This window comes from Primulina tabacum, chromosome 12, assembly GCF_025594145.1.
Source record: "Primulina tabacum isolate GXHZ01 chromosome 12, ASM2559414v2, whole genome shotgun sequence".
Lineage (NCBI taxonomy): Eukaryota > Viridiplantae > Streptophyta > Magnoliopsida > Lamiales > Gesneriaceae > Primulina > Primulina tabacum.
In genome coordinates, this window is record NC_134561.1 from 10,732,181 (window position 1) to 10,746,980 (window position 14,800).

Sequence of the window (14,800 nt, forward strand, 5' to 3'; positions counted from 1 at the left end):
CGAGGTCATATGCACAAAAAGATGGAAGGAAGAAAGATATTTTGTTAGCATTTTGACATGATCAAAAATGATATTTTGTATTTTGATACAACACTGTATTGATCATGTATATACTTTTGATTATATATATATTGAAAATATATTTATGTCAAGAAAATTTTAAATCCTTCTTTCCTTTAAGTAATTTTAAAATTCCGCTATTATTTTATGAAATCACTCAAGGGCGTTACAAGCTCCCTCCCACCATAAGGATGCGTCATACCACAGCTTATAAGTGGCGCACCTGACCCGGTCGCCATCTCTCATCTCCAGATACTGAAAATGTAGCTCCAAAGACCGAATCCAACCCTCCGCCACAAAAGGATCAATGGTACCCCTGAACTCCTTTGGGTTGAGCCATCTGAACTGCTCGTAAATTTATGTCTGAAGCCTGCTGCGCCTGCTCCATAAGCCTAGCAATACCCTCAAGTACACGGGCAGCTGCGTCCCCTGGCGGCGGTGGTGGTGGTGGAGGTGGGCCTTTGCCGCATCCTGAAGTATCATCCTAACGATCTGTACTGGGGGCGCGTCTGGGAGGCATGATATATAAATACACTCCAAATTCTAAACATAACTCATCATGGAATTTAATCTAGTTTTCAAAACATTTTAATCCTTAAACCATGAAAGCAGCTAAACATGTACTGTAAATCGCTATAGAGAACGAATCATGCAAACATGTAGGTGATAGCATTAAAACATTTAAAACACGTAAACTTACAGACTTGAGGCTTGAAGGCTGAGCTGTAGAAGCTGGCACTGGCACAACCTTATACAGGACACTTGCTCTGATACCAACTGAAACATCTACTAAACGTCTACTAAATAATTTTTTTATCACATAATCGAAACTTAATTTAAATGCATGCATGCAATACTGCAGAAAATTCAAAATTTAAATTAATAGACGTCAACCCGAAGCTTACGTTTAAAACATAAAACATATATGAAACATGAAACTCCTGATAACCATCAAAAATAAAAGTACGTAAATATCCAAAATCACCTATCTCAAAACATGATGTGCGGAAAAATACAGTACTCGGGTTCGTGTGCGCACATCCAACTCTGCCTACTCAATCTTCGGCACCTCTAATCTCCTAATAAACATAATCACCTACATCATTCACATCTAGTGAGTCTAAAGACTCAACACACCTATAACATAATAGCAAATACATATACATAGCAGGAAATAGTGAAAAGTACTGCAATAAAGTTACGTTTCAAGATCTTATAAAACCGTAGGCATAATCGTGACCTGTCAAAGCATAAACATTAACATAACATATCTCAACATATCAACATATACGTGTTCGTTTTTCTTAATTTGAATTTTGTTGATTAGCTGTAATTTTTGAATCATCGTATTAGGCGATGGATCCACCTACGTGTAACCGAGGTACCCGGCGGCGGGGACATCAGCGACAGTATTATCCATCCAATGAGCCTTGGCCTTACATATCATAGTATTGACGTTTTCGTATTAGTCACAACCAACTCCATTCCTTCAAAAACATGTCATCGTATTCGTCACTTATAAAATCATGCATATACGTAAATTTTGCTTAAAATCAATCATGCAATGTAAAAAGTCATATTGGTGATAACAAAAAAACATTTAAAACATGTCAAATCGTGTTTAGTACGCTGCCAAGGCTACTAACTCGACCCGAAGATGACCACGCTTAAGTCATAATTCAAAGATTCCCAATCAAGCCTCATATGATCCAATCTAATCCTCAGTAAACCTGGTCATAACAACATATCAACATCCTAATGAGACAATAGCGCTAAAAACAAAAGCCCCTAAAATAGACTAGCGCCTAGGCGCTGACATTGTGGTGTTGCGGCGCTTGGTTAGGGCATAGGCGCCCGGTATCAGCGCTGCGGCACTACATGTTCTAGCTCAAGGCGCTGCGGCGCCAAAAGGGCAGTGCCACGGTGCTAACCCTGCGACAGAAAAACGTCCAAACCCATCCAAGCTAATTAAACCGCTCAAAAACGTTGATAACTTCGCGTAGGACGAGCACCGGAGAAAAGGGGGAAGACTTCTCTTGAAAACCTTGAGGAAAAACAATATGGCTGCTGAATCTTTTTGAATGGGAGGCTGCTGAAAGGGGAGGGGCGGCCGAGTGCTTTGAGGGTAGGGTTAGGTTAAGGGGTGTTTAGGTTAAATAATGATACACTAATGGGCCACACATAATTATTAAAGGGGTTTTAAAAAAACGTTTTTGGCCCATTATGCAATAAAATAAACCCGACAAGCCCAATAACACTCTCGAAAAATATTTAATTTTTGTACAATTTTGAAAATATTGACCGATTCCTCAAAAAAGTCTTCCGAATCGATAAAATTTCCGTACCGGTTTAAAATACGGCCCGTCGAGTAAAATACCTAACCAAATCCCATTTTTGAAATTTCCCCTTAAATACACCATATATTAAATAATTAAAAATAATTATATAATAAAAATATTTTTCGTGATTATTATCGGTCTCCGTTCCTCGTTCGAGCGCGAAATGCAACTTAAAACCCTAATGCATGAAGCTTTTAATATAACTATGAAATAACACCTATCCATGCCATACTCAAGAAATACAATGCATAAAAATCAGTAATCACATATTTTAAACAAAACCCTAGAATGCATGCAGTCGGGGTACGTTGTTCGAATTTCCTAGACCTTACACTCTTGATGTCATCATGATGACAACCGGGTAGCTCCCATACTCTTGATGTTACGTGCATGGACTAGCGGCGATTTGATGATGAGTTCCTATCATGGGTGAAAATTGTTACCGTTGTTTATTCGATTCGTTTGGACTCTGTTTGACATACATTATTTGTAATGCCCGAGATTTATTTTGCGATTAATCTGTGATTATTGATTTTGAATTGATATGATTATGAAGGACCCCTCCGAGACTTGATTTGAGGTAGCGTGTAAGGACCGTGTATCGTATTATCGTAAATCTTATATTGATTATCGATAATTAATGAAATTGTCATGTGATTATGTATTTGATGTATTTCGTGACAATGAAATTGAGAAAATGAATATTGAATATAAATTGACGTTGTAAGAGCTCGAGTGGAGAAGCCGGACGCCAATATCATAAAAAAAATTAATATTTGTACAGAACGTGTGGCGCCCGGGCGGTAGAAAATGACCTCCCGAGCGCCAGGGTATATGACAATGTATGTTCGGGCAGAACCTGTCGCGCCCGAGCGGTAATGTTTGACCGTCCGAGCGCGGTACAAGTGAAACTCGGGGGCAGAACCTCTCGCGCTCGGGTGCGAGAATTCTACCGCCCGAGCACCGAAGCGGTGGGGAAAAGAATCCCTTCTTTCTTTCTTTTCCTTCGTCAGTTCACTTCAGCAACTTCGAGGGAAAGTTAGAGAATTCGATTTCTTTCGTCAGAATCGACTTCGAAACGCTGTCTAAACGCGAAACAAATTATAGATTCGGAATCTTCGGGTCGAGGGCTTCTGACTGAGGTAAATTTCTTCTAGTTTCAGCAGCTCTAAATATCAAAGTGCTGGAATAGCATGTATTTGAAGTTGAAATTCCTATATGTAGTAGAATAACCGACGAGAAACTCATATTCGAAGTCGGAATTGAATTATGTTATGATTTGGATTTGATATGAATTTTTGAAGTTTCAAATGATATTTGAAACTCATATTAATGATTTTGGATTATGTTATTGATTGGAATGAGTATGTTATTGATGTAGATAAAGTATTATACTGATATCTTTAGGCTACATCAACTGGAAACGAAGAATTGAGGTATGTTGCGATCGTGTAACATACGACATGTATCTGTATTATATGATATATGTTGGATTGGTTTGATTGATTGGAATGAGAATATATGTCTATATGCCTTATTTGTTGAGTTTATGTGGCATACATGACATTGTTATTTGAATATCGATGTATAAAATAAATGTTTTGTTAACACACATCGTTTGATGCATACATCGATACATGACATGCACGTTGAGCTATGATCCTTGGATACCCTGATATGATTTGATTGGATTCTAGGGTTTGTGAACACAATGCTATGTTTGGTATTACATGACCCTTAAAACATAGACATTTGTGGCCCCGACGATTGATTTGAGATTTGTGATTTGATGGCGCTTCGTCGACGTTATCATACGAGTATCCCTTATTGAGGCCGGTGTGCCAGCTCGAGCATTGATTTGATAGCGATTCGTTTGATTCTGACATGTGCTCAGTGGATGGGCATTTGACCTGATACCTCCACGACATACATGCATTGCATATCATATATCATTGTTTAGATACTTGTGGTATATATGATGGTTGTTCCATACAGAGTTTTTCTCACCCCCAAGGGGGGCTGTTGTTGTTTTTGTGTGTGGACAATGACAGGTACTCCAGGTTATCAGGAGGCCGGAGAGGGTACTTCTGGAGGGAGTCACAGTTTGAGTTGAGGTTTATATTTTGTTCCCAGTATATATGTATCTATATACCGGGGCATGTCCCGAGGATATGAGTTGTTTGTCTGTGATTGGTTTTGATTACGTGTGGGCATGTTTATGATATGAGATTAAATACTATTTTTAGTATTTAAATTATAGAAGAAATATTTTGGGCTCATTGTAAAGAAATTTTAAACTCGTTTTCCGCTATAATTAGTTAACCCTAATCAAAGTGCATTGTAATAACGATTAGGAGCTAAGGGCCCCACATAGCGTGTGATACCGCATGTTCGAGGGCAGAACACCTCGCGCATATGCGCGACACAATGCGCGCATATGCGCGAGATGGGCAGAGGACCTCGCGCATATGCGCGAATTGAGTGCGCGCATATGCGCGAGCGTGTGCAAGAAAATATGCCAAGTCCAGAGAACCTCGTGCATATGCGCGGCGATGGTGCACGCATATGCGCGAGCTGCCGAAAAATTGGGGGCCGAGACCAGTAGGTCTCGCGCATATGCGCCAAGGAGGGTCGCGCATATGCGCCAAGGAGGGTCGCGCATATGCGCGAGACGTGCTGCTTGAAGAATAAGCCACTTGGCCTGGACATGCAATATATAAAATAGAAGCCTCATTCTCCAGACAGCAACGAAGGGAAGAAAGAAACGAAGAAACGAGGGCCAACTTCAAGTTCTTGAGATAGAATTCTGAATTACGCAAAATCCGCCGATTCGATTTTGAATCCGACGTCAGTACTATGTTCCTATCGATAAAGACTTCAACTGAATGTAAGTTTCGTTATATTTTGATATGATTTGAAAATATGATATTGAAGGAATCGGATATGATTCATATACGGTGTTCTTGACATAGTAGACATCGTATAATTCAAATCGGATCGAAGAACAAATACCGTATGAAATTGTTATGATTTTTCAGAGTTGATTTGATTGAGATTATACATATTTGATATCAGATTATGTTTGTCGATCAATTATGAGTTGAGATTGATATCTGTTGATATTTGTATTGCTGGATATATTGAAATTATGCAGTTATGCCGTTGAAACAGAATTAGATTGAGTTATGATTATATCCAGTATTAATCTGAGTGGTATATCATATTATACTCCTCGATATTGTCCTTGCCAGATTGAGTATTGACAGGCTTCGAATTCGAGACTTCGACTCCGCCAGACCAAGAAAAGAAAGGTATAAATCAATGTTAACCGGGAGATCGACTCGAGTCAGATTGGACTTGAGTTTCACAAAAACTACATACTTTATTTCATTGCATTGATGTTTGCAAGTCATGAGATTAATATGCTTAGTCTATTGAGTTATAGCAAAGCGTGTATTGAGTCATGGGCGGAGATGCCTAGTCTTTGGCGGATATGCCAAGTCTTTGGCGGATATGCCAAGACAATGGATGTTTGGTTTATATCGATGTTGCGTAGGAGCAGATTGGCTTCTATTGCGGAGATTCGGTATATTGTGCCAATGTCCAGGAACTGGGATCCCTAGATTAGAAATGAGCCGAGTCTGAGATGACGAGTCACTAGTTTGATTTACAGTTTTATATCGATTCATTTGTTCAGATTATGATACATGTTATTGATATATGTTTCATGCTTTTATATCTGTTTATATGATTGCATGTATACGTTGTTTGTAATGGGAATGTTATTCTCACCGGGGTTAACCGGCTGTTGTTGTGTTTGTATGTGTGCATGACAATAGGTGGGACAGGATCAGGGTCAAGAAGAGGATGTGAAATTACAGTTAGCGTGGAGATTCGGACCCAGAAGTAGAATAGGCTTCAGCACTTGATATATAGTAGTTGAACCCTAGTTTGATTGTAATGTAATGGTACAAGACTTGTACTTTTTATATTGATGTTTATATCCGATGGATTCCATTATGTTTCCGCACTTGTATTTAAAAAAAAAAATTAGACCCAAGTTTATTTAATTGATCCAATTATTCCCAAGAATGATTAATAAATGAATCAGCGTCTGGGTCCCACATTATTCCGTTGTTACCTTTCACACATTGCATTTCATTTTATTGCATTTCCTCGTATTTTAATTGATTATTATGTGTGTAAGGCCCGAGATTTTATTACTGTAATCTGAGATTAATCTGAAATGATTTATTTATTAATTGAGATGATTATAGACGAAACGGATCAGATCGGGAGAGCCGAAAGAAGATTTGACATGAGGTGCAAGACATGTATGGGCGCACATGCGCGACATGTATGGACGCACATGCGCGAGGAAGACAGAACCATGCGCGCACATGCGCGCCTTGAATGCGCGCACATGCGCAGAACGTCCAGAGAGTTGCGCAAGCCATGCGAGAAGCCAAGGGAGAATTCCAGAGAGTTCGGCGCATATGCACGAAGTAGATGGCGCACATGCGCGTGATGGGCAGAATGTTCGGCGCATATGCGCAGAAGTGATTGGCGCATATGCGCGAGAAGACGAAATGCTGGTGCGAACAACCGGCGCATATGCGCGACTTTGTGCGCGCATATGCGCGTAACGTGCAGAACATGCACGATGCCACTTGCCTTGCTGCATGCCTAATATGTATATATATACAAGCATTCATCCGTAAAAAAATGAAAGAAACTGAGAGAAAAGAGTGAAGTTTTCTTCGACGTGAAAGATTTGTGATTTACGAGAAATCCGTCCGTCAGAATTTGAATCCGACTTCAGTACTGTGTTCCTATCAACGCAGGCTACAACTGGACGTAAGTTTTGTTACGTTTAGATACGATTTGAAATTATGATGTTGTTAGAATTGAATAGGAATCATATATGGTGTTTTTGATACAGTGGACATCGTATAATCGAAGTCAGATTAAAGAACAGACTGGTTATGTAATTGTTATGATTTTTTGAATTGATTAATTGAGATTCGATATCAGATTTGTATTATTATTGAAAGTATGAGTTGCACCAATATTGATTATGAGTTCAGGTATTATATCTGTGGTGTTGGAATTGACGGGGTTATCGAGACTGTATTGTTATGCCGTCGAAACATCAGTTAATTGATATTGATCAGATTCGGTATTGGTTGAGATTGTATTGTGGTACCCTATGTAGATTGGCACTGATCAGATTATGTTTTGATTTGAGTATTAATCAGAACATGTTTTGAACTGAGTTATATACTGATATTGTATCTATTCGATTGTCATTATCAGATTGGGTATGGACAGAGTTGACTTCAATACTTCGTTTTCGTCGGACCGAGAAGATAAATGTATAAATTAATGTTGAGTTGGGATTGCACAACTCGAGTGAGGTTTGGCTCGAGTTTCCCTAAATCACATACTCTACCTTATTGTATTTATTTGATTGATGTACTTGTTCTCTTGATTTATAGACAGCAGGTATTGGACGAATAATCTTGTGACAGAAGTGCCTGATAGTGGTGGGATCGCCACGGGCACATTGCACGATGTCACAAGATAGTGTATTGGCGATTGTGCCAAAGTCTGTCACCGGATGTTTGGCTATCGATGTGGATAGAAATGTGGCTTCTTCTATTACTGGTGATCGGTACCGTATCGATGTGGATAGAATCAGAGCTTCTTCTATTACTGGTGATCGATACCATATCGATGTGGATAGAATCGGTATTTCTTCTATTACTTGTGATCGATATGGAATGCTAACATCTGGAAATCGGGATCCCTAGACTAGGATTGAGTCTAGTCTTAAATGTAAAGTCATGAGTCTAATTGACAGTTTATATTGAGTTACGTTTGATTATGTTCCTGATGATGGTGCATGTTTAGAATAGGATTTATTTTTGATATGGATTTATATTCTGATCTGAATACATGTTAGAAATATCTGTTATATGCTTTTATATTGTTTTTATGATTGCATGTATACATAATTTATACTGAGAATGTAATTCTCACCGGAGTTATCCGGCTGTTGTCTTGTTTGTATGTGTGCATGGCAACAGGTGGGATAGGATCAGGGTCAAGAAAAGAACGAGGCTGGACTAGATAGCGTGGAGATCTGGGCTCTGAGGCAACTTAGGATTCAGCACTGTCATATAGTTGAACCTAGTTGAATTCTTGTAGACAATACAAGATTTATATGTTTATGTTTAGTATATAATATGAATTGAATTACATTACGTTTCCGCTTTGTATTTTAAAAAAAAATTTAGACCCTGTTTATTATAATTGTTTGAATTATTCCTAAAGACGATTAAGGAATGAATTAGCGTCCGAGTCCCCACAATAGGTTGTATCAGAGCATTAGGTTCCAGAACAGTAGGTTCTAGAACTGTAGGTTCCTGAGATTGAGATAGAAGAGAGTGAGCGGGGTAGATTGAGTTTTCTTTCCTGCTTTTGATTGCTAGCATGTGACTTATTATAATGTTGACTTACATTGTGTATGGTAGCATGATATTATGTTTACTACTTTTAAATACATGTACCTGAATACCTGAGTTGATTTGGTAATATGTCTGATTTGAAAATAAATCAGAACCAATTCTCGATCAGAGATAAGCTGATCAAAAAGGGACTGAGATTGATTTATCTCATGTGATGGCTAACTCTTGTGGTAAGCAGATATACCTCCCTGAAGAATTCCTGAAAGGGGTAGTACTTCGATTGATCAGATGGATGAGACAGAAACTTTGATGGAAACACAGATGAAGAGGTTTCAATCGTTTCAACCGCCGATTCTGAAGGGGAATGAGACGCTAGTGGAGTGTGAGAATTGGTTAGATGATATAGATATACTCTTTGATTCACTTGATTATCCAAATGAACGGAGAATTAAACTGGTGCCCAATCAGTTACACGAAGTCGCTAGGAGTTGGTGGATTACAACCAAAAGAGTATTAGAACAGCGGGGTACGGTGATTACGTGGGAAGTCTTTAAAGCTGAATTTTATCGAAGATTCTTCTCACGATCGTACCGAGAGGACAAGAGAGCAGAGTTTGAGAATTTGAGACAAGGCCAACTGAATATTGAAGAATAGGTTGCTAAATTCTCTACTCTACTGCGTTTTGTTCCTCAGATAGGTGGGAATGATGAAGTTGTAGCTGATCAGTTCATCAATGGATTAAATTCTGAGATAATTGCCTTGATAAAGGTAGAACGACCCCATCAGTTTGTTGATGCTTTGAATAAAGCAAAAAGAGCTGAGGCGAGTCTGATTAGACAACAAGAAAGGTTGTGTGCAATGCAACCCAGACACAAAAATTCCCTCTCCGATCGGATAGTGGCAGTACGAGTGGGAAGCAAGATTTGCTGAAAGCTCGAAAGAAACAGTTCAAGAAGTTAGGGAGCGGTTCAACTAGCTCCAGCGGTTCTAGCCCGAGTTACACCGGAGTTTATTGTAGAACCTGTGGAGGAAGGCATCCCACAGAGCAATGCCGAGGTGTACTTGGTAGTTGTCATGTTTGTCGACAACCAGGACACTTTGGTAAAGTCTGTCCACAGAAAGGTTCCCGTGATGATATAGTGGCAGGTAATAATCTTTTATGATTATGTTGCATATGTATTGATATATACTAATGCATTTCCTACGATTATCTTTGACTGAGTTGTATTGATATATGTTGTACCTGCTGGGTCTGTATTACTGTAGTATTGATCTTTGTACCTTTTGGGGAGATGAATTGATATCAGTGAATTCTGTGATATATTGTGTACTGCAGTAAAAAGAGAATGAGATTGAATTAGATTGTATTGTACTTGTGTTATCTGATTCTGACTACATTATTGATATTAATATGCTAACAAGTACAGAACTGTTATAGATTCTTGCCAGGAGATGGTAAGATTCGGACCTGAAATTGCCGATGAACGAATGATATACGGTAAGGATTCTCGATTTTGAATTCCTTGATATCCGTATTATGTATGATTCGATGATTATCGAAAAGAATGGAGTAATTCCTTATGTATTCAGTTGATTACTGAAGTTGAGCCTATCTGGAAATGATTTGTCAGTAGCAGGAGAGTTGCTATAGTCGTTCCAGATGAAATTCCAGGTTTGTCTTATATCAGGGAGAGCGACTTCAGCCTTGATTTGATATCAGGTATGAATTTCATTGTAGACTTCTGTACATAATGATATTGATTGAATTGAAAGAATTGAAATGTCAGTGAGAAGATTTATAGCCTGAGAGTTAGAGTTACATCTGATTATGTGTTTCTCTGGGAAATACTTCAGTTCTGTGTATGGGTTGATAAATCCTGTGTTCCGAAGTGTTCTGATGACCTTATGCTCGTTTTATCTATGATATTTTGATATATTCGCAGCGTATGATTGATTGAATCGAACTGTTGAAATTTGTAGTGAATATTCTGGGAACTGAGATCGTTGTATACAGAATTGTTCGGCTATGAATCCAGATTGCAACAGATTGTATTCAGATTCTGTGATATCCGAAGATAGTATACTGATTGATTGTAGCACAGTTGAGATAGTGATCAGTGGCTGAAAACGACATTGATAATGGAAGAACTTCAGAACGTTCAAGCCGGCTCAGAGCTGATGTTGAAAAATTTCAGCAGTTCCGAAGTTTGATCAGATTGTTCAGAACTTGATTTCGATAATCAGAATAGTGTGTCAATCAGAATACCAGGTAGGTAATGCTTTATTTTATATAATTAGCTGATTTTTTTGTGCCAGATATTTCGAAATTAAAATGACAGGTAGTGTCAGATGCACACTGTAGTAGATTCAGTATTATTCTGGTAACAGGAAATGTGTGATAATTCGAACGGACAGTTTTGATGTAAATAAACGAAATCAGTTATGTAAGAATTTGTATTGAAATGTCTAAATCGCTGACAGATGAAGACAGGAAGATAGAAACCAGGAAATTGAATATACAGATTATCGATTTCTGAACAGAAATAGGAGTACAATTTTATGGATCTGGTAATACTTATCGAAATATTGCCAAGAATGTACCAGAATGTGGTTATGATTAAACGATTGTTCAAATCTATATATGTTATATTGTACAGAATGACGTGCAGATATGACTAGATGACTAAGAGGTATGTCAGAAAAGGGGTCAGATTATGTTGAATGCCAGAGTTAATTATATCATACCGTGATTTTAGTTGATTTTATACTGTTGGCAGAATGTATAGCATGATTTTTTTTATCTATGGTTTATAGATTGACGGATAGTCGGAGCGAACTATCTAGATACTGGAGGATATCCAGGAACTGTAGTGCTAGATTTTAGCACTAGTTACCTGATGTCTTGTCACTTTATGAATTATTGTACAATAATAGCTATTAGATGAATATCGAAATAGTTTTAGTCGAGGTATTGTACAGTGAGAACTGCGGATTTCCTTCGTATGGGGATGATACTGCGGTGATACCTGAGATTGGATTTGATGGGATCAGAGATATGAAAAAGAAAATGAAACTGATTTAGAAGCAAATGAAGATAGTTCGGAGATTGATACGAAATATGCCAACGTCAGGTGATGACTGTTGGTATTTGAAGCCGAGATTGAGTTATTAAGAGCTATTGATTGATATATACGGATGTTGTATAGCCAGCATTCGCAATTGATTTTATCGGAATGATCTTAAGTAGTATGATGATATTATACTTCTTGAATTCTTCTTCAAATTGAAATCAGGGATGCGTGAAAGAATGAAAATTCAGAATGAAGACTATTCTGTTGTTGGAAATACGGTAAAGTTAGCAGGTCATTAAATGAGACAGAATCTGATATGAGATTGAGATTTCAGAATGATTTTATAGAATAAATTTTCTGAAATAACCTCTAGTATACATTTCTTCCTTATCTGAATTGATTGCCTGTGATTTCGAGGACGAAATCATATCTTAGAGGGGGAGAAATGTAAGGCCCGAGATTTTATTACTCTAATTTGAGATTAATCTGAAATGATTTATTTATTAATTGAGATGATTATAGACGAAACGGATCAGACCGGGAGAGCCGAAAGAAGATTTGACATGAGGTGCAAGAAGAGTCCCCGCGCACATGCGCGACATGTATGGGCGCACATGCGCGAGGAAGACAGAACCATGCGCGCACATGCGCGGCGGAAGGCGCGCATCTGCGCGAGCCATGCGAGAAGCCAAAGGAGAATTCCAGAGAGTTCGGCGCATATGCGTGACGTAGATGGCGCGCATGCGCGTGATGGGCAGAATGTTCGGCGCATATGCGCGGAAGTGATTGGCGCATATGCGCGAGAAGACGAAATGCTGGTCCGAACAACCGGCGCATATGCGCGACTTTGTGCGCGCATATGCGCGCAACGTGCAGAACATGCACGACGCCACTTGCCTTGCTGCATGCCTGATATGTATATATATATATATATATATACAAGCATTCATCCGTAAAAAAATGAAAGAAATTGAGAGAAAAGATGGAAGTTTTCTTCGACGTGAAAGATTTGTGATTTACGAGAAATCCGTCCGTCAGAATTTGAATCCGACTTCAGTACTGTGTTCCTATCAAAGCAGGCTACAACTGGACGTAAGTTTTGTTACGTTTAGATACGATTTGAAATTATGATATTGTTAGAATTGAATAGGAGTCATATATGGTGTTTCTGATACAGTGGACATCGTATAATCGAAGTCAGATTAAAGAACAGACTGGTTATGTAATTGTTATGATTTTTGGAATTGATTAATTGAGATTCGATATCAGATTTGTATTGTTATTGAAATTTATGAGATGTACCAATATTGATTATGAGTTCTGGTATTATATCTGTGGTGTTGGAATTGACGGGGTTATCGAGACTGTATTGTTATGCCGTCGAAACATAAGTTAATTGATATTGATCAGATTCGGTATTGGTTGAGATTGTATTGTGGTACCCTATGTCGATGGCACTGATCAGATTATGTTTTGATTTGAGTATTAATCAGAACAGGTTTTGAACTGAGTTATATACTGATATTGTATCTATTCGATTGTCATTATCAGATTGGGTATGGACAGAGTTGACTTCAATACTTCGTCTTCGTCGGACCGAGAAGATAAATGTATAAATTAATGTTGAGTTGGGATTGCACAACTCGAGTGAGGTTTGGCTCGAGTTTCCTTAAATCACATACTTACCTATTGTATTGATTGATTGATTTACTTGTTCTCTTGATTATAGACAGCAGTATAGAGAATAATCTTGTGACAGAAGTGCCTGATAGTGGTGGGATCGCCACGGGCACATTGCACGATGTCACAAGATAGTGTATTGGCGATTGTGCCAAAGTCTGTCACGGAGTTTTGCTATCGATGTGGATAGAAATGTGGCTTCTATTACTGGTGATCGGTACCGTATCGATGTGGATAGAATCAGAGCTTTTCTATTACTGGTGATCGATACCATATCGATGTGGATAGAATCAGTATTTCTTCTATTACTGGTGATCGATATGGAATGCTAACATCTGCAAACCATGCCAAAAACATTTATTATACATGCTAGATCAAATATTTCCTCATGCAAATGCATTACATCAGCATACAAACGTGAATGATGAGAAAAAAAATGATACAACACGGTGCCTTGCGTTAAAACCGCTCGAAAACGTTGATAACTTCGCGTAGGACGAGCACAGAGAGAGGGGGAAGACTTCTCTTGAAACTTGAGGGAGAACGATATGGGCTGATGAATCTTTTTGAATGGGAGGCTGCTGAAAGGGGAGGGGCGGCCAAGTGCTTGACGGTAAGGTTAGGGTTAGGTTAAGGGGTGTTTAGGTTAAATAATGATACACTAATGGGCCAAAATAATTATTAAAAGGGTTTTGAAAAAAATTAGCCCATTATGCAATAAAATAAACCCGACAAGCCCAATAACACTCTCGAAAAATATTTTGTTTTGGTACGTTTTGAAAAATATTTACCGAACCCTAAAAAAGGTCTTCTGAATCGATAAAATTTGTGTACCGGTTTTAAAATACGGTCCGACGAGTAAAATATCCAACCAAAGCCCATTTTCGAAATTCTATATTAAATACACGATATTTAAATAATTAAAAATAATTATTTATTAAAAATATTTTTCTTGATTATCCCCGATCTCCGTTCCTTGTTCGAGCGCGAAATGAAACTTAAAACCGTAATGCATGAAGCTTTTAATATAACCATGAAATAACACCTATCCATGCCATACTCATGCAATACAATGAATAAAAATCATTAATCACATATTTTTAACAAAACACTATATTGCATACAGTTGGGTTACGTAGTTCGATTTCCTAGACCTTACAAATTACCTCCCTTAAATTGA

General features: G+C 38.2%; 1 protein-coding gene across 1 annotated transcript in view; it reads right to left on the bottom strand.

Annotated features, from left to right (window-relative positions):
- Positions 1-364: 364 nt before the first annotated feature.
- The window catches only part of LOC142520206 (uncharacterized), a 15,376-nt gene continuing 940 nt past the window's right edge, over positions 365-14,800 (bottom strand). Inside the window, exons 2-3 of the mRNA XM_075623207.1 lie at positions 1,707-1,790; positions 365-531 (exon numbers count right to left, since the gene is read on the bottom strand). Of these exons, the coding sequence (XP_075479322.1) occupies positions 365-531; positions 1,707-1,790 (251 nt within the window). The remainder of the gene's footprint in view (positions 532-1,706; positions 1,791-14,800) is intronic.